Source organism: Hirundo rustica, chromosome 1 (genome assembly GCF_015227805.2).
Source record: "Hirundo rustica isolate bHirRus1 chromosome 1, bHirRus1.pri.v3, whole genome shotgun sequence".
NCBI classification, from domain to species: domain Eukaryota; kingdom Metazoa; phylum Chordata; class Aves; order Passeriformes; family Hirundinidae; genus Hirundo; species Hirundo rustica.
In genome coordinates, this window is record NC_053450.1 from 26,997,334 (window position 1) to 27,017,162 (window position 19,829).

At 35.2% G+C, this 19,829-nt stretch overlaps 1 protein-coding gene across 4 annotated transcripts in view; it reads right to left on the reverse strand.

Annotated features, from left to right (window-relative positions):
- Window positions 1–1,059: 1,059 nt before the first annotated feature.
- The window catches only part of WWP1 (WW domain containing E3 ubiquitin protein ligase 1), a 59,446-nt gene continuing 40,676 nt past the window's right edge, over window positions 1,060–19,829 (reverse strand). For all 4 annotated transcript variants that reach the window (XM_040088937.2, XM_040088735.2, XM_040088803.2 and 1 more), the window contains exons 11-24: window positions 16,895–16,949; window positions 16,720–16,804; window positions 16,491–16,619; window positions 15,468–15,540; window positions 15,304–15,375; window positions 14,244–14,332; window positions 11,466–11,625; window positions 8,685–8,818; window positions 8,448–8,588; window positions 7,417–7,537; window positions 6,139–6,243; window positions 4,845–4,941; window positions 4,472–4,544; window positions 1,060–3,279 (exon numbers count right to left, since the gene is read on the reverse strand). In XM_040088937.2, the coding sequence (XP_039944871.1) occupies window positions 3,180–3,279; window positions 4,472–4,544; window positions 4,845–4,941; window positions 6,139–6,243; window positions 7,417–7,537; window positions 8,448–8,588; window positions 8,685–8,818; window positions 11,466–11,625; window positions 14,244–14,332; window positions 15,304–15,375; window positions 15,468–15,540; window positions 16,491–16,619; window positions 16,720–16,804; window positions 16,895–16,949 (1,434 nt within the window). In that variant the 3' untranslated portion in view covers window positions 1,060–3,179. The remainder of the gene's footprint in view (window positions 3,280–4,471; window positions 4,545–4,844; window positions 4,942–6,138; window positions 6,244–7,416; window positions 7,538–8,447; window positions 8,589–8,684; window positions 8,819–11,465; window positions 11,626–14,243; window positions 14,333–15,303; window positions 15,376–15,467; window positions 15,541–16,490; window positions 16,620–16,719; window positions 16,805–16,894; window positions 16,950–19,829) is intronic.

Genomic DNA, 19,829 nt, shown 5'->3' on the forward strand with positions numbered 1-19,829 from the left:
CTTCTTGGTCTTTCTACTATGTTGGCAGCAATTTTCACCAGAAATACAAAGTAACCTAGTTAGGTGTCCAGCCAAACAATATATTCCAATTACCCCAGAGAAAAAGTGGACCAAATAATGAAAAAATGGTAGGCAATCAATTACATGTGATATTGTCAGTAGAACAGACTGGAAAAAAAAATCGACTATAAATACCTAATGTTTGCTTTACTAGGAAAGTGTATTGCAATCTCTAGGAGGAAAATGAAGAACAGCATAAATTGCTTAGACTAACAAACCAAGCCTGAGCTAAATCAGTAGTAAAAATTCACAGCTGAGAGAGAATCTGGGGCTTGAATTAAAGCCTGATGCCACAAAACTACAGTCAAGACAGTTGTCTCAACTACCATAAAGTAATTATTATTTTTCTATTAGTAAAGCATCGTAATGAAGTCCTCTATGTCTCAGGGTGGATGATAGTGTTTGAGAATTTTCTGCATTTGTATTTGACAAAAACATCTGCAGAGCTGCTTCTAGTAGTTTTGTGTCAGAGGTACCTTTACTTAGGTGCCTTTTCTGCTGCTGCACAAAGGAAGAATATTCAGGTTCTGAGTAATAGCTATGGAATGTGTAGTGAAAAGCAGCTGAGTTGCAGGAAGAAAGGCAACAACAAAACCCATGAGCTACACAACAGCTCCTTCAAATAGTATTATCTGCGTGGTTCCCTGGTCAGGTCTCCAACCATTGCTGCCTTCCTTCTTTTTGCTGTCTTATTCTCTCCCCCCACATACAGGTGAAATATGGGGAATTCAGGTGGGAAAAGAAAAAATTACAACAGCCTTACTGAAAATTCCCAGAAAATTCAAGTACTGTACACACATGCACACAAATATATTCATTTTGCTTTCTTTTCTTCTGGAGCCATTCTTTCAGTCAGGCCCTTGACACCAATTCACAGATCACACACATGGACAGAAAGGCACTGGATTTGGTTTTTTCATGCTTACTACTCCTTACCCCCAGGAAAAACCACTGCAGGTATGAGACAGCTAAAGTAACCAAAACAATAAGACAACTACATTCTTGTGATGTGCTGTCTTTTTTTTTATTTCGTTCAGTTACTCACAGGTTCACAAAATTCAGCAGTTGGTAGTGCGTCACCAAGTCATTCATTAGTGCAAATTCATTAACTGTGACATTTAGCGCTCCTTGTCTTTTAGGCAAGTGACACACACTCCTGGTGCCTGGCCTTTGACCTTCTTGGTTTGCTTTCTTAAACTTCCTACTTTCTAAATGTAAGTGATAATTTAAGTGGATTTGCACTTCAAATTAATTTAGTGCTATATAAAAATGGTTTTGCAGAAGATATTTGGTGATGTATGAAAAACCCTCAAAGTGGTGGAAATTTTTGAAGCTCTTACAGAAAAGTTCATGTAAGACAGCAGTCTGTTTGGGCCCTCTGCACTACTGCTGTGACCAGAGCTCTGCACAGGTACAGCTCCTAGTGTGAGCTGTGCATACTGAATACAAAGCCTTGAGACAATCCAATATGTAGAAAAATAAATTTTTGGCAGAATTCAGCTGCTGCATTGGAAAGATACATGAACAGATACAGCTATTTTTTTTTCTGCATGTACACTTTTAACAGTGCAATATGATATGTTAACACAAGTGTGTTGAATCGTATTCTAAAATCATTTTCATGTGTGTACAAAATTCTGTGTCATTTAAATGTAATGGAATTTACAGCTAATATTTAAAGCATATTACAAATGGTGATTTAAAACACATTTTAACTCTATTATAAGGAAGCACAGTTTGCTAAAAGTAGCATTTAATATAATTCACATGAATAAGGTGTTAAATTTTAGTATTTTTTTAAAAATACATATTTGCAGATCAGCATATCTATGCCAATAAAATGCCAATAAAACTAATTTTGAAATTATTTTATATTATTGTGCACTTAGGACAAACCTGACCTACATAAAAGGATGACAAGTTTTGGATGTATTTCATTCAAATACTTCTAAATTTCTGTAAGAACTTTAGAGAAATGAGATTATTTAACACTAAATAATATTTTTATCTGTGCAAAGCTTAAGTAACTTTCATTTTATTAGAGTTTATTAGATCCAGTATCTGAAACTGAACAAGAACACAGAAAGCAGCAAAATTCACATTACCTTTTGTATACCCTTATAGCTCAGTTTGCATTGATATAACTCTACAAAGTTATAAAAAGGACATCACAGATTGAAAAGGGAAACCAAATAAACAAAACAAAACCAAAATTAAAAAAAAAAAAAAAAAAAAAAAAAAAAAAAAAAAAAAAAAAAAAAAAAAGCCTGCAAGACACCAGACCAAGAAGAGAATGGGTATTATTTTCTCTTTTATTATTTTTTCTTTGAAGACTACCTAACATCCTCGTGGTAATAACCCAAGGTACTATGTAAACAAATTTCAATGCTGCTCAAATGAATTAAAATACTTGTTCAGCTCCTGCAGTAAGTCAGAACAGTGGCACCAATTCCTTTCAACATTTAATCACATTCATCTCATTGTACATGACTCTTGTGCAAGTAGTAAAGGCTTTATTCATGACCTTGGCTACATCAGTAGAGAGGGATATATCAGCTATTTATGTATTTAAAAAAATTAAACTGACAGAAGAACAGATTCTGTCATCTCAAATACCAGCAGCATCTTTCTACATATTTAGGATACGTTTGGCCTAAGCCTTTAACACCTTTTAGAACAGCCATGCAGTAAAACGAACTTGGAGATGTTTCTTTAGAGAACACTGAGCAGTTTAAACATTTTTCTGAATGATAAAGCCAAGATAAAGCAAATCCAGGCCCTTTTAAATGGCTGCAACTTTTCATACACTTAAAGCTCTATAAAACTAGAGCCCATTAGTATATATATTTATATTTTATATATATTTTTTTAAATAAGTCTCTTGTCTGCTTTCAAAATTTATGGAGGGGTTTTTCTGGTCTTTTGAAAGGGCAATAAATAAAAGTAGAAAAGGCTGAACTGTTTTGCATATATTTGTGGAAGAACAGAGAACAATTAAACTTTTAGAGTTGCAGAAAGATCACTGTACAGAACAAAAAGCTTATATACAATTAAGTGTGCAATTTTAGTTGGCTGGGCCTTTTATTATGCAAGATATCCTTTTTGACTGGAAGCCACTTCTACTCTTGTCCAAATCCCTCCGTTTCTTCAATGGCAAAGAGCAACTTCTCTTTTAGTTGTTCATAGCTTTTATATGGTGGCAAATCCAAACGATTAAAACTGAGCAGGAAAAAAACAATTTTGTTAAGTTCATCATCCCATGTAGAACTCTACAGAACTCAATTGTTATAGTAGAAGTTATAAATGTTCTGATCCAACAATTAGAACAAAAGAAATAACAATCAGCACAATCTCACTGCCTTGGCATTTCTACAAGAAGTAAATACAGACGAAGTTTCAGAGTAATATTTTAAGAAACAAAAGACTGTTACAAGATAAAAAACCAGAATGGTGGAAGACTAAAGACTGTCCAAGATATGGGGAAATATAATACTTAGAAAAAATATCATATAAAAACATACTTATAATAGTAATACATAGAAAAGGAGATTTTCAGCATGAAGTTTAACATAATCTTACTTTGAAGCATATCAAAATTTCAACAACAGCATGAAAAAGCTGAACTTTGCTCCTTCCTACACATGCTTGGATATAGGTGGGTGGTTTTCCTCTGAACTTCACCCTGAAACTCTTCTGCCAAAACATTTCATTCCATGTCTTCCCCAAAATTATCCCAGACAAGGTATGTTCAACTCTTGCAAGCATCACTTAAAATCCAGATGAGCAAATATAAAATGGAGGATACCGTTTAGTTTAAAAGTATGATGAATATTGTCACAGGTTGCCAAAGGAATATATGTCCATTTTGCACAGTTTATATAAAAAATTGATCTGTGTACCTGATGCACCAGTTCAGTATGCACAGGAAGGCTAAGCCAATAATGGCCTTTCTGAAGCCTGCTGGGAAAAAGTATTAGCATTCTTGGCTAAGCATCCTTGTTTTGAAGGTTTGCTGTCATTTCCTTCATACTACTTCTTTTGACTATACATTTTATCTTTTATAATGTTACTGCATAAAAACTGTATCTAATAACTATGTGCCTATTACTAACATGACTTGCTCAGTTATTTAATATTCTCTAAAAGAATCAGGAAAATGCCTTTCAGTCCTACACAAGGATGTCCTCATACTTTCAATAGATCTGGCACTGACAAACTGTTCAGCACAGTTGCAAAATTTAAGAAGAGGGCAACTAGGAAAATTTTCAATACTGGCATGTTAGGGCAATCAAATAAGGCTGAAGATGGAGATAGAGAATTGATCAAAATTAGATTTCATTTAATTTGGCCAATTCAAGCCTGGAAAAGATAAACTACTAAAGGTACATAAAGTTTACACGTAACAACTCACCAAGTGTGACTTCTTGGTAACCAGGTTTCCTTACCAACTTTTTCAATGCAGAATTTCTGAGGACCATTACTTCCTAGAAAAGAAGATTTTGAAAAGTGTAATCTGTTCCTTTTTAAGTAGCTTACATAATATATACGTGACATAAAACACAACTCAGGCACAGCAGACAGAGTTCATTAGTTACATGAACATGCTGCTCACAAGCTAATTTCCAAATAGTTTATAAATGTATTAATGGGATGTATGATATAAAAAGCCCTTCCAGATCCAAGGCGATGAACATGAAGTTCCTCTATCTGTACACTTGCAGCACAGTTCATTTGCAAATGAAACAGTGACAATGTAAAAACACTTCTGGTCACCTTTTACTTACCCATAAGTTCAGCAAATCCACCCAGTGGTAATCTGCAAGTGCCAGTGACAAACTGCAGAAGTCGCATGCGAACCTCATTGTCTGTTTCTTTTACAAACTAGGCACAGAAATTGAAATTACTTAATAAAAAAGCTTTAACACAGCTGGACAAAAACCCCATGAGATGGTTGAAAAGGTATACTTCCATTTAAAACCACATCACCTTGTTTGTTACCAATTTGTATTTCTGTACTTCAGCAAAATTGGGTGGAGTGAAAAAAACAGTGATTTCAGATTATATGCACTGTCAGCCATTATAATGTGAAGGCTGGGAACAGCAAATAAGAAGAATCCTTACCTATTTTATTCTACACTGAAATATAAATCATGCCAATGCTTTGTATGAAGACTACTGCCATTGTTATTAAACACATTACTATTCCTGCCACAGATTAAATCTTACAATATAAATATGATAGGAAATAACTGATTTGCATCTCTTTCCCAGAAAAACTTAGTCAAAAGCATATCTAAAATAGTGATTTTTAAAAACATTGGAAAACTCTAGGTCTGACTTCTCTTCAGGAAAATTCGTAGAAACTGTGAGCCTGAATAGTATTTAAGGGGTTTCCTTAGCCAACTTCATTAAAATGTGAGGTAAGATTAGTCAGTGCTAGACTGGAACAGTTAATATGACAAATAATCTAAGTACTATGTGACATTTTCAGATCACAGAATCAGAATGGTTTGGGTTGAAAGGGACCCGTAAGATCATCTAGTTTCTAGTTTCAGGCACCCACAGCTTCTCTGGACAATCTATTCCAGTGCCTCACCACCTTCACAGCAAAGAACTTCCTCCTAATTATCTAACCGAAGGCTACCCTCTTTTTGAAACCATTTCCCTTGTCCTGTCACTACATGCTCTTGTAAAAAGTCCCTCTCCATCTTTCTTATAGGCTCCCTTCAGGTACCGGAAAGTGAAGATTGCAGGTATACCACCTTATATAAATATAAGGATATTTAGAAGGTAGATCACTAAGAATAAAATAAATGTCACTGAATAATCAGTAAGGACAAGATACAGATGAAAATATTCATACGCCAGCGTCCAAATGTCATGTATGTATCTATCTGCCATTTCTCACCCTAAAGAATCCTCCCTAAAGACCAGTAATCCTTCCTTTCCTTCTCTGAAAAGGAAAAAGAAAGGAAGCTGTAAGGACCTTCATTTGGACAGCCCTCCATTCCACATGTCATTTGTACTACAAATCAAAACAAAACCTACAGAAGTCAGAAATGTCACTGATTAACACACCTGCCAGAACCATATGATCTGCTTGCTATTCCTTGTGTAATGACGATAAACAGTGTTCCTCTGCCAGTCTGCTAAATCAACTTCTTGCATACCACAGAGCATAACCTAGAAAAGAGAATGATTTCTTCGCATTATACACATAAATTAAGAGTATTTTCTATTTTGTATGAGACATGGCAACAAAAATGAAAGTTTCTCCTCTGAAAAAAGGACTGGTATTTTTTTCATTTTACTACACAATTAGATTTTCCTTTATCCTGAGTTTACAGAGCTACTCCAAAATTGTGTATGTATTTAAGTGGTCTGAAAGCCTGAATACCAGAAACTTGGTATCTTCCAGCTAATAGCTCAATAATAAAAGATACTATCTTTCCCACAAGAGGAATTTTTACATTACGGAGGATATTACCCTTTCCATTAAATCTTCATCTCATATTCCCAAACGATGATTAAATTGCTGCTACTGCTACTACTAATAAAGATAAAATATGCTGCCAAGTATAAGTCTGAAAAGTATTCATTACAAGAGGCAATGAAAACTGAAAATTCTAAAGGCAAAGCCTTTTACAAAACTGAACACTTAATAAGACTGAACAAAGCATTTTCTTAGGAAAAAATCCTCCCTATTTAACTTAAGGTTTCAGAAACTTCTCATTATATTCAGGGAACATTGGCAAGTCACACTGAAATAAATGAGCACAGCACTACAGCGCCTTTGGTCTCTACTCCAAATCACAACCCCAGGAGTGAACACAGGCCAGGCTGATTGTTAATAAATGTGGAGCATGCAAGCAATCCCTGTCATCAGCCCTTGGGTTGCATACTGAGGATATGCAAAGTTCTGTTTCATGCCTTGTTGGTTCCTCCAGTTTTCTGTCTTTAAGTATAAGAACCCTAGAACCTGTCTCAGACCATATATTTGATACTAAGCAATCACTGTACACTGCAACCAACTTCTGTGTCATCTGTTACACGGTAATTCTACTCATCTACCACAGTGAGAAAAGCCTGTGTCCCAGAGATCCATCAGTGATCTCATATACTTTCACAGAAACTTTCAAAAATACATTTTAATGCTGAACACCACAAAACACTGATTCAAAACATTGATTCAATTTTCATCATGATTTAATCCCACTGCTCCTAATAAATTCTCCATGTTCCAGAAGCTATCAAGTGCAGCATGCACAGACAAGAGATTCAGGCTGACCTATCCATTTAATCTCTCCATATGTATTACCTTTGCAAGAGGTAAAAATGCTGAATAAAAAACCTCACCTCCAGTTCCTTTTCATCAAAATAATGTAGCCACTGTAGAGGAACTACTTCATTAAAACCATCAAGAAAAGCTTTGGTTTGTTCTCTAACTCCCCGAGAAAATCGCCACTCTGCCATTAGCCTGGGACAGAACAAAACCAAACATGGATTAAACATCAATTAGCACTCAACATGAAGAAGTTCAAACACACAGGATTGCTTATGTGCTCCCATCAGGTAAAAATACCTCAAGCTTCACTTCTTACACTGTTCAGTTCCATTAACTATAAGGAAGCTACTATACTATATTATCATAAATCTTCGAATTTAGATAATAGTAAAGTAGCAAGATGTATCTTAGATTACCACTGCAGTTGAAAAGAAATATTATTATTAACCTTAATTTATCTATATACTATAGAAACTATTTCTCTGAGAAACTGAAGACCGCTATTTAAGTGGCAACTTCATGTGCAGCACTGGACATATACTACGTCACAGAAAAGGGTCTGTGTACACCTGCTTTTGGGACCACTGAATAGACAGATCAGCAACAGAGGTTCAGAAAAAGAAGGGCAGTGATAAGAGTAGGAAATAAGGAATATAGCAGAGAGAGTTAAAAAAAAAAAAAAAAAAAGGTGAAATCACAGCATGTTACACACCATTCTGAATTCCAGTTTCCACATTTATAGCAAAGTTCTAAACTATTTTAGAATCTTCTGTCAAATAGATATTTTCCCACTACCTGGATTTGTTACCTAAGTTACTGAAAACAGGCTTGCTCATTTCAGTTTCACCTGTTGTCCCACTGTACATACAAGAGCATGACAGGTCACCTTCTCTCCACATAGTGTCCTTTTGTACCAAGCATTTGCGTATCAAGACAGCAACATATACCAAGATACCACTTCAATAACAGCCACAAGAATTATATAGTAACATGGGAAGAAAACATAAAAACAAAACCAAACCAATAGAAACCACACAGTCAAAAAAGAGTAGAGCAACAGGAGAAACACAGAACAATTTTTTCAGCATTTACACCTTCCTACCCAATATATTCTTCTTTGTTCTCCTCAGTTACCAAGATATTTGAACCTCCTGATTTCAGTTCATGTGAGGTTACTTTTCCTAAGAGCTCCATATCCACACAGAAGTACATTTCCAAGTTACACTCCTCGATGTTATTATCCCTAGATGAAAAGAAAAAAAAATATAGCAATGAATTCTATATAAACAAAAAGATCCATAAAATACCAAAGACGCACACAAAAAAATAAACTACAAACCTTATCCAAATTAGGGAGTTATAAAATTCAGTATCAATAGATTCCAGGTCTTTAATAGTAAGCTTTTTGCTCAGCATTCGTTTGTAGAAAGGCAGAGAAAAACCAGTGTCAATAAATTTCCCATGAAACAATGCCTGTTGAACAGAAAAATGTTTAGTTTTTATTGAACTACTGAATGTGTTTCTGGACTTGAAGTCTTTGTTTTCTTTCCCCTTCAAATACTAAAATGCACCAAATTGCAGTAGCAGCTTTATAAAGCCGTATTTACAGAGAACAAAATATTACATTAAATGGGAAGCAAAAACAATGGAGAAAATTTATCCAAGCATCAGTTATTAATACTTAGAAATTCTTTGATTTAAAAAAAAAAACTTCTCATAAAACGACTTCATCCTTTCTTGCCTTAATTATATGAATAGGCATAATTGGCAAGTGTTATTTTATCCTACTTGACCAGAGTATTTGATCCTACTTGAGTGTTACTGCCATTTTTTACTACATACATACATACAGCCAGCAACATCATCCTTTACAGAATGCTACTGCAGCTTGTAACAGAGCTTTGGGAATCACATTTTTTAATAGGTAAGTAACAGAACTGAGGAATTACGTTCTCCATGAAGCTGAAAAAAAAAAAACCAAACCCAAAACATCGTCACACTTATCTCAACACACATGCACACAGGGTACACCCTGATTTCTAGTGCTGAAGAATAGCATTACACACACACACAGTGTTAACCTCTACATTGTCTCTGCATCTGAGAGCTCACAGAACACAACATAACCATGAAAACCGTTTCTTCCCCTCAGCTTTATCAAATACACTTTCTTCACTAAAACAGCTTTTTTTTAAAAAAAATCCTAAACGTAGGCCATACATGGCATTCATTGCTCCTCTTTCCTCTCAGCTGAAATTCTGTAAGCAGAAGAGCCAATTAACAGCCCATTTCCTCTAGGCTTCATCTTTTTCTCCAACCTAATTTCCCCCTTTTAGGCTTAATCTAGCATGCATTTTCTTCTGCTTAAGGAGACCTTAAAGAGGTTCTCTTAAAGGCCATTATTTATTTATTTGTTTATTTATACATCTATTTACTTTTAAGCTAGTCTATTCTTCTCATGGGAGGGTGACCTGATAGAAATTCCATGTCAAGTGCAGCATCCGGGCATATGATTTTCTGCTTTTGCAAAATTAAGCTCTTAAAATCACTTTATTTGATGTGTATGATAATCTTACAGCAAAATATGAAGTCGCCTCAGCCAACTTAATTTAACAGGTTTTTAACATTTACGAAGTTAGATGTGTATTCTTTATGTTTCAGATGAAAACAACTGTGGCTACTTCAGTACTTAAAGCTAAAAATCTCAGTACTGTTTTAGAACTGTGAGAAGAATAGAAACTGATACTTCATTTCCCAGTTGCATTATTACCTGAGCTATCTTAAGCCACTAGAGGGTATCCCAGGAAGCACTGCAGAAAGTTCCATCCAGTATAAACCATGAATACACTCAAGCCTTGCAAGAGACCACATCAAGCAGCATTACATGGGTCTTTCTCTTGCCCCGCTTAGAGAATTTAAAATATAAACACATAAATACTGCAGGAAATAAAAGTTTGCCTTTTAATTACATTAATTACTTTAATTAAGTTCTCTACTCTGATCTGTACTGTTATGAAATAGATTTCCTAAAGTTAACATTTCTTACACACAAGATCAAAAATCACCAGCTGAAAGAAACACTGGCTCTAGCACCTAACTGGCTTTATCACACCTTCCTGTTAAGTGGCCCTGTAACTTGCTGAGGACTCTAAAATAAAGAAAAAAGGTGGTAGCCTATTAAAAGTGTTAACCCAATGAGGTAAATTTTCATGACAAAAATTGTGAACTCAGTCATAAAACATTTGAAATCAGATATTGTCATAACCGAATACATTTCTTAAGAAGCATCCATAAGAAAAGCAGAACTAAGAAACCACCCAAACCTAATTTATTTTAAGACTACAAGTATTTTTTTCATTTATGTTACACTCAGCTTGTATTTATTTTAATTTTGTACAAAAGCCCTGACCAACGTAAGGCAATAGTCTCTTCAGTATGAAAATGCACTTGTATCTACTCTTTTTGGTTTCACTATCCACCAGGCTGAGGGATGTTGCTGAGGACTACTGTAGACATGATGGTTATGTGGAAAGATGACTCTATCACTGTATGGAAGGAGAGAAATGCGACAGATAGTTGGTCACTATAGAAGACCAACTCAGTGATACTGAAGAAATGATACAACATGCCTGCTCAGCTTGTAGTTTAAGAGAAATCGGATGGCAGAGAATCAGCTCCCTGATAGCATCTGGTCTCCTCAGTATCTGACTTTTACATCCAAGCATATACATTTAAATTAAGGCCCAGTGTACTCTGCAAAACATTCTAACTCATTTTTTTCAAATATACTAAGGTATACCAAGTCCAACTGAGGAGCCTTTTTCATGAAATATTAGTCACATTTTCCAGAGCATCAGTATTCAGACACTCAGACAACAGTTTGCATGAAGTACACACGTCCAATTGATGAAAATAAAATATTATATCAAACGTCATAGTAACTTAGATCACTCTCCCAGGAAACATGAGTGTGCAAGAGACTTAACTCTCAGGGAATTGGCCTTAATTTTCCATTTCTTTATTCTTCAATAATATAACCTTTAATCACTGTACAAACAAATACTGTTCAGGAGTAAATGTATAGCTACAGCAAATATAAAACCTTAAAAATCTAACCTACCATGGCAATAAAGCGCCCAATGAAACAGAAATATGAAAGATGGTCAGGATTGATTGTTGATGCTGGATTTATCTGCAGGCAATAGTTGCTCTTGCCAGCATATTCAAATAGGCAGTACATAGGGTTCAGTACTTCATGGGAAAGCAAGAAAAACCATTCTCTAAGGAAAAAAAACATGTATACACATAAAAACCATCAAATACAGATGTTTATCACCATTCCCCTTAGGTAACTAGCAAAATGGTCAAAATATATGCAAACTTTGAAAAGTAATATAAACAGTGCTGTATTATAATCACAGAATAATATATGGTATTATATATTTCTTAAATATAGATAATTAATTGTCAGACCCAATAATGTTAGAAAATCATGGTTTCCAAAGTTTAGAAATAATAGTTAAGATTTTCCTCTTGAGAACACCCTCACAGCACAGGTTTTGGCTGCCTATCAGTAACATTTTCTTCTAACACAGTCCTTGCCTCAACCAGTACACAGCATTTACCCTCCTCATGCCTACTTTATTGTCTACAACTCACATCTTTACTGAAAAAAAATCACAGATTATTCCATGCTTATTATAAACAACTTAGATAAAACAAAACAAAATGAAACCTCTGCACACCTTATTTGCTTTTCCAGTCTGACAGCAAAACACTCACTGAGTTACTGTAGTTTAAAGAATTACCATGCATTGGTTGAGCCTACACAACATGACAGTGTCAAAGTATCTTTTTGCTGAGGTTAAATGAATACATGTTTTTCACCACTTTAATTTTTTTCAACTCAGCTGATCTGAAATAATATCAGAATCTAGTATTTCAGTGTTCAGATAAGTGATTTTTATAATATTTCTTGCTTTATAGTATTTGTAGAGACCTCAGAACAGTCATACACATTCAGGAGCTTTTGTATCAGGCACTAAATGTTTGGGACTAAACAACCAGGCCTAAAGATAACTCATAAAAACAGCTGAAAGTCTGTCCTATAATAACTGTAGGGTCTGAATTCCATTCTGACTGCCTTTCAGCTGTCACAGTTAAGAGACCTCTCTTCTATCCCCATATTTACTCAAGATCAAGGAATAGAAATGAGGTTTGCTGGCATGTTTCTCCTAACAGTGCCATGAAACTCAAGTCATGATGATTCACTATGATTCGCTTCCAACCCAAAGACCAAGCAGAAAGAGTAGACAGAGAAAGGCAGCCAGGATCCAATAACCCTAACAGGGTTCCTTGTATCTTCCAGTAAGCACGTGAATGTTGTTCAGCATCCTAGGCAAGTTTCATACTGAGACAATTACATTAACTACACAGAAGCATCAAATTTAATAGGCATTTAAATTAGAACAAGTCAGATAACAAGGGAGGAATAAACTAAATCAGTCATAAACAAGAAGTTGCAGAAGCAATGAATTTTTCACATCAACAGCTAAAACTTGCCGAAGGACATCATGTCAGATTGGTCCTGCTACACGCAAGGTAAAAATTTGACAGGAATGCTGAGTTTAGTCTGCTGAGAGACAGCTGATCTATATTTGTATTAATGCAGTATTTCATTAGTCAGTACATGAACATTTATTTAGTGTCACTTAAGAATTCTCAGCTCAAGTTACAAAGAGATCCTGGCTGGTTCTCAGTTTCACATACAAAGTCTTGGGCAAGACTTAGGTAACTATGAAACTACACTACTTACGTAATATTTATTGATTTATTTATTTATTCTCCTACTTTCTTTGATTAACACACTTCAGTTAAATTATTCTAACATCTTTTCTATGGAAAGATCTATGAACTGTTCCAGTTCCAATCCTAAACCTATGGCCCTCACCATAGGGCCACAGAGACACCAACCAAACAAGACCCATGCAAAGCAAAAATTGAATTTCCTCCCTGCAATCACTCCCCAAAAGTCTATGTGATACTGTAATCAGAAGTAGAACCCCACATACCCAAAGCTCAACCTTCAGAGGCGAGCTTCCTTACTTATAAGTACTACACATTTTCACGGAATTCAGTTTTAACATGGGAAGCTACATAAAACCAGAACAAAACCAAACCAGAACATCTTTATGTTTAAAAAAAAAAAAAAAAAACACCACAAAAAAAACCTCAAAACAACCTAACAAGAAAAAAAATTTATCACCTATGACCTCTTCCAATTCCCTGGATTTACAGTAGAACTGAATTTCTTTTTTTCCTAGCAATAACAATTCATTCAAGTAACTGGCAGCAGTAGTCAGTGGTTGTATTCTCTGTGGTCAAGAAATTAAACCTTGTCTGTGGTTTTTCTGTTATCAGATTTTTATCCTCTGAGCTCCACTTCAGATTCCAGAAAAACCCATAAGCCAGTGTTTCACATTCCAGTGGAGCCAACATTGTCTGTTTTCTCTTCATGCCTGCACTACTCTTCTTTCATTTATTTCCTTTCTGTTCTTATCAGCCCCAATCTGCTGTTCGCTCGTCATTTTTCCAAATAAGCAGAACACTTGATTTTCCCACTGTCTCCACTTCTAAGAAAACTAAACTTTCTGATATAACTCAGTCCAGAGCAATTAATTTCATTCCAATTTAAGCATCACTTTGTCAAAGAACTGAACAACTGAGACCATAGTTTTACCAATGAGAAGTTGTAATCTGTGAAAACACCCAGTGCTGCCAGTTCCACCTCCTTAATACATTAAGGGGAACTAAAAAGGTGCCTAGGGTCAAACTGCAAGAGAAATCAAGGCTAGAGTGCTATTAAAAAATAAAAACTATTTAAGAAAAATTCTTTTACCTTGCCAAGCCACCATAATCCAATCCTTCTTCTCCTCTAAATATAACATATAATCTTCTCCTCAAATCGTAGGGTTTTAATGCCATAATCTATTGAAAAAATAAATTAATACGTTTCAAATTATGCATTGTCACTACATCACTCATTCAGATTTAATTTATGCTGATACAGAAACTGTATATATGTCAAAGGTTACACAAATTTGAAAAGCATGTAGACCATCTCATAGAACATGCAACCAATGAACTACACACAAAGATACCAGCTTGGACTTAAAATTCTTGAGCAGCAGACTGCTACCAAGTGAAAAGAACATTTGGAAAGTATTGCTGTACAGGTAATCTGTTCTAACAGTCTTCCTGAGGCAGTCATTTAAAGAAAACAGGCGAAAAGGCACTTCATCTGATATATATTATTTTTGGTTTTAGGGAAATCAGTTAAAAGAAATAATTTAATCCAGACTAAGTTCAATATCCTTTCATTTATAATATATTTTTTACTTGAGGTCTTGTGGTGACAGCAGCAAGAATTTTCATCATACATTGTCTGTAGGTTCTAAGAGCTCAAGAACTGCAAGATTCAATTACACAGATTTAATCTTTGAAGAACAAAGCAGGACACCAGTTTTAACTGGAGGAAACAACATATTGTAAGGTATCTAAAACACACACAGGAATCAGAAAAGCAAATCCAGTGTGGCTGATGCCACAGTTGGTTAAGCTATGGAACTCTACTACACAAGGCTGCAGATGCAAATATTTCACAAGAGGAGCACAGACAAGCTCACAAGAGAAATCCCTTCAGGATTATTACAATACTCAGAAACCACTTCAAGCTCAAGAAGCATTTCAATTGTAAACAGCTGGAAAATGAAAGCTCATATGGTAAAACTATTGTATACAATACTTCTTTTCTTACAGTCTTCCCTAAGAAAACCCCACTAGCTAATACCAGGGGATGATTACTGTGCCTGAAGGACCATTAATCTGAACTAGCTATGGCCATTTTTGTTCTTCTGATTTATCTTGATAAACAAACACAATAATTTTTGCAGGCTTACTTGCTGGAAGGAATCCTCAAACAAAGTCTGTCTGGATACATTGATTTTCACATGACTTGGCAGTGCATTGGACTGTAATCATAAGGCAATAACATTAAAAGGCAGCACATACATATGTAAAAACTCACATAGTTTCAATAGATAAGTTATTACTAAATCAGTACCTGACACAAGTAACGGAAATGAGCAAGTTTCCACCTAAAGCTACGCTCATAAGCAATCTGCGGCCCTTTATTTCTGTAAGGAAACATAGTTGAGACACATTAAGACATGCAGACATCAAATAAAACTTTCAATGATAAACAACAGCATGAAGATTTCAAAAATACAAAAAAATTGTTACTGTAAAATATGATCAAATGTAGCTGGTGGTTTGGAATGCCAGTTTTCCTTTCCACCACACCTCGCCCATGATTTTTTTGCAGGTCAACTTACCAAATTTGATAGAAAGATAAAACATCAAAAGGATATCAAACCCTTATGAAACGTGTAAAAACTACAAGTCATAAAAAGGAGAGATATCTAATTTATCATCTTCACTGACAGAAAGACTGCTAAGTAAGCCTTTATAAATTCAGCTGCTTCTGGAACTACAAAGGACTTTCTAGTGCAACATTCTATCATTGTTGAATGATAAGTCATCACTATGTCAGAAGTACACCCTACCCCATATAAAAGACATTAAGAAAGCCACTGTAGTTGGGTCAAGACTTATCTAATGAAAATATTTAAATGAAGGTTTGCATGCAAACTTTTTCAGAAGTGTTTAGAACCACTTTGTTTAGACACTACGGTTACTAGAGTGTGTATCATTATAAGCAATACTCATGACCATTTGCTGTTACTTTAAAAATGCAACTATTAGTTACATTAGTTCATTATTAGTTAACCTCATTGCCCCTCTCTATCTATAAAATTATTACAATCTTGGTATTTCAAAAACTGTTATACAAAAACTACTACTATATATAAAAACTACTGAAGATCACAGCAGTACACCAAAATGTGTCATAGATAATATAATAAATAAAATTTTAAAATATATTAAATTTATAATATAAAAACTTTATCAGAACTTGGTGTGCAATTCCAGCTAAAAGTGTAGGTCATTTTATAGTATGAGAAAACTTCACTATTAAACTATAACAAGGCAAAACATTCAAAAATATATTTAATGTCTCACTTACACAGAAGATTTCCCAGTACGAGGATCATTGAAGGTGGTGGTTCTGGTATTATGATCAACAAAGTATCTGACACCTTCTCTGGTGTATCTGATTTCCCAGCCCTCTGGAAGAGGGTCCTCATTTTGTAAACTGCAAAAGAAATTGCAGGCAGTGCTTTTCCTCCCCATATCACGATATAAAAGAATTAAGCAAGATCTTTTGAATCTGAACAGTCATTATACACACCTACCCTTGAGTTCGAGGGTCTTCCCACTGTGTTGTCTTTGTGTTATGATTTACAAAATACACCCTATCATTTGAATCCACTCTCCTTTCTAAGGGAAAAAAGAAAAAAATCCACTATACAACTGCATTCCAAATTTCTGTAACTGCCACTTCCTGAAATCCACAGTTAATTAACTTACCCCAGCCTGGTGGTAAAGGTCCAAGTGGATCATTTTCTGCTGACAACATCGAAGCCTGTTTAAAAACAAGAGGACTTTCAGTGAGGCCAAATATTATTCATATTATTTTTTCAGTATGTTTTAAGATTACCACTAGTCCTGAAGATTATTCATTCTGCAAAAAAAACCCCATCATGCCATTTTTAATCTAGTTTTGCAAAGAATCTTAGATTATACAATATTAAGATATGCTTTTTGCATGCTTGTTTCCAATGCAATCTTCCCTCCCTTTCCCTTCCTACAGCAAACTTGAGTGCTCATACAAAGATGTGCAGTTCATAAAAGTTTTGAGGAAGCATTATCAGCAGATAAGCACTAAGTTCTTGCTTAAGAACACGTTTTACCATAATAAACATTTCCAAGGACACTGACTTACCGCCAGCATAGGGGGTTTTACTTCCTCAATACATGATAACTTCCCTGGATGTTTGGCTATTTTCAAATGTTCCCTTTTTTTTTTTTTAATGCAGCTGCATTCATATGCAGATGGGTAAAATTATACCAGCATACAGAAAGGTTAAAAGGAGAAAAAAGGGATTACATTATTATGTAAACACATGCTAAGCTCATAATATACTGTAACCTTGCAGAAATCCCCAAGTAGCTCCCAAAAATACAAAGCATGAGAAAAAATAAAAGGCAGGAATCCCACAGACTGTAGGATCCATGCTCTGATTTATAATTAAAAGCATCCATCACTAAAATTTTGTGGACACTAACTTTTAGTGTGTATGGGTGCAGAATGGAATTTTGATATAAGGAAACCAAGCTGTTTTCCAAAGAGTGTCTTAGGAATTAATACTGCTTTATAAACCATTTGCAATACAAAAATATCAAATAAGAGTTTCAGAAGCAAGTTCAGGCAAAACAAATCTATAATATTTTTTCTCTGAAGGAGAAGTAGATGAAATATCAGAAGGAAATGCATTAGTTACACTCAAAATCGAGCTGTGTAGTTGTTCCAGCCACCATGTACTACACGTGAACAGAGAATTATCATTATTTCAGCAGCAAATGCAGTTAAGTCTTTTCTGCTTTAGGAGACCACACAATCACAATAACCCTCTAACCAAAGACTTCTCTGTGGTGACTGTAAAAGAATAGTTCACAAAAGCAAAAAGCTGTCTGCCAAAGAACTGAATGGTGGCACAGTTCAGATATTTCCGACCTTCTTAATGGGTCTGAGGATTTGTGTGTGCTGCTGGCCACACAGAGCTGTATATTTAACAGAACACACTGAAAGACCAAGCATATTCACTCCCAAAATTACTATGATAAAATGAATCCAGGTAAAAATGAAAGTAATTCAAATAACTATAGCCTATCTACTTTTCTTTCTTTACATAGTTTAGCTTTGACCACTCAAGGTAATTGTATTTTATTTTTTGGGAAAATGTAGATTAATGCTTTCAGCTAGAGAATGTTTCAATCTCACTTAAACTGCTATAGAGGTTGAGTTCTGGTATGTCACCATAGCATGAAAAGGTAGGTATAGTTGTGCCTTAACTATTCTTGAAGAAAAGTATACAGAAGAACACTAAAGTAAAAAAAAAAAAAAACAAAAAACCAAAAAAACCACCACCACTCTTTCTTCAATATAATTTTAATTTTCCCCATCAATTAACTGTGAGTTCTACCTGTGCAACAGACATAACACTTAGAAAACAGAATTCTAAAGAGTTGCAAACAGTCGAGTTTTCTCTTCCTTCAGGTATATTCTGTCTCACTAACAAATCCTCATTTACTGATTCTAAGGTCAAATGAGACATTTTAAAGAATGGGTCTGTTGTTTTCATTAGGGGTTATCCTTTAATGAAGGAACTAACATAATTTAATTAAAAAATACATTGTTCGCTGAGGGACAAATCTAGCCCCCCAAAAATCTTGCCATTGGAAAAGTGAGAGTTTTCTGAGATGTTTTATGCAACTGATCAAAGTAGTACACAAGTACACAAAGCTGGTCAAGCAAGAGTTTTTGGCTCAATGCACTTCAGCTGTGATTCTTGGATTTGCATTAGAAGTTACCAGTGTGTTTAAATATCTGAAGGAGGGTGCAAAAAAGACAGAGCCAGGCTTTTCTCACTGGTTCACAGTGGTAAGACCAGGGGCAATGGCACACACTGAAACACAGGGGATTCCCTCTAAACATCAGGAATCACTTTTTACTGGGAGGCTGACCAAGCACTGGCGCAGGTTTCCCAGAGGGGTCATGGACTCTCCATCCTTGGAGATATTCACAAGGCATCAGTCCTGGATGGCTGGCTCTAGATGGCCTTTCCTGAGGAGGGACATTGGACCAAATAACCTTAAGAGGTCCTTTCCAGCCTTGACCATTTTGCATAAAACAAATTGCATAAAACAAATTGAATTTGATGCAGAGCTCTGAGAGTTCAGAAAATTTGTGGTGATGCATGTTTCTGCTACTGCTAGTGACAAGATATAATGTCTAATTCAATAATGAGAGGTGGAGAATTTTTAAATGTAATACTGCAGCATCCTTTACTTCAGAGGGGTGTGTGAATAAAGTCCATCAGATTCAAACCTAGGTCTGCACATGCAGAGAGTCCTATTCCAATGAAGCTGGTTTAGACTTGTACTTCCATGGTTTCAACTTTAAAACACTCCAGCTTTGCTGCGTATCACTTACAAAATTTCTGGGATCTGATAATTTTTTTAAGAAGCCAAGCACAATTCTTGAAGTATACTGTTCAGAGTGACAGTGACACACAGGCACTATCATTCTTAACTCTGAAGAAACAACTATTTATCCAGTCACAGATGGGAAAATCTGTCTCAAGAAATATTCTCTTTGAAGCTACTCAGTATTTTCTTTAGGCAGAAGTAAGCAACTATGTGAGAGAAATGGAAAACCACGTAGGAAATTCCAGAGCTGAAC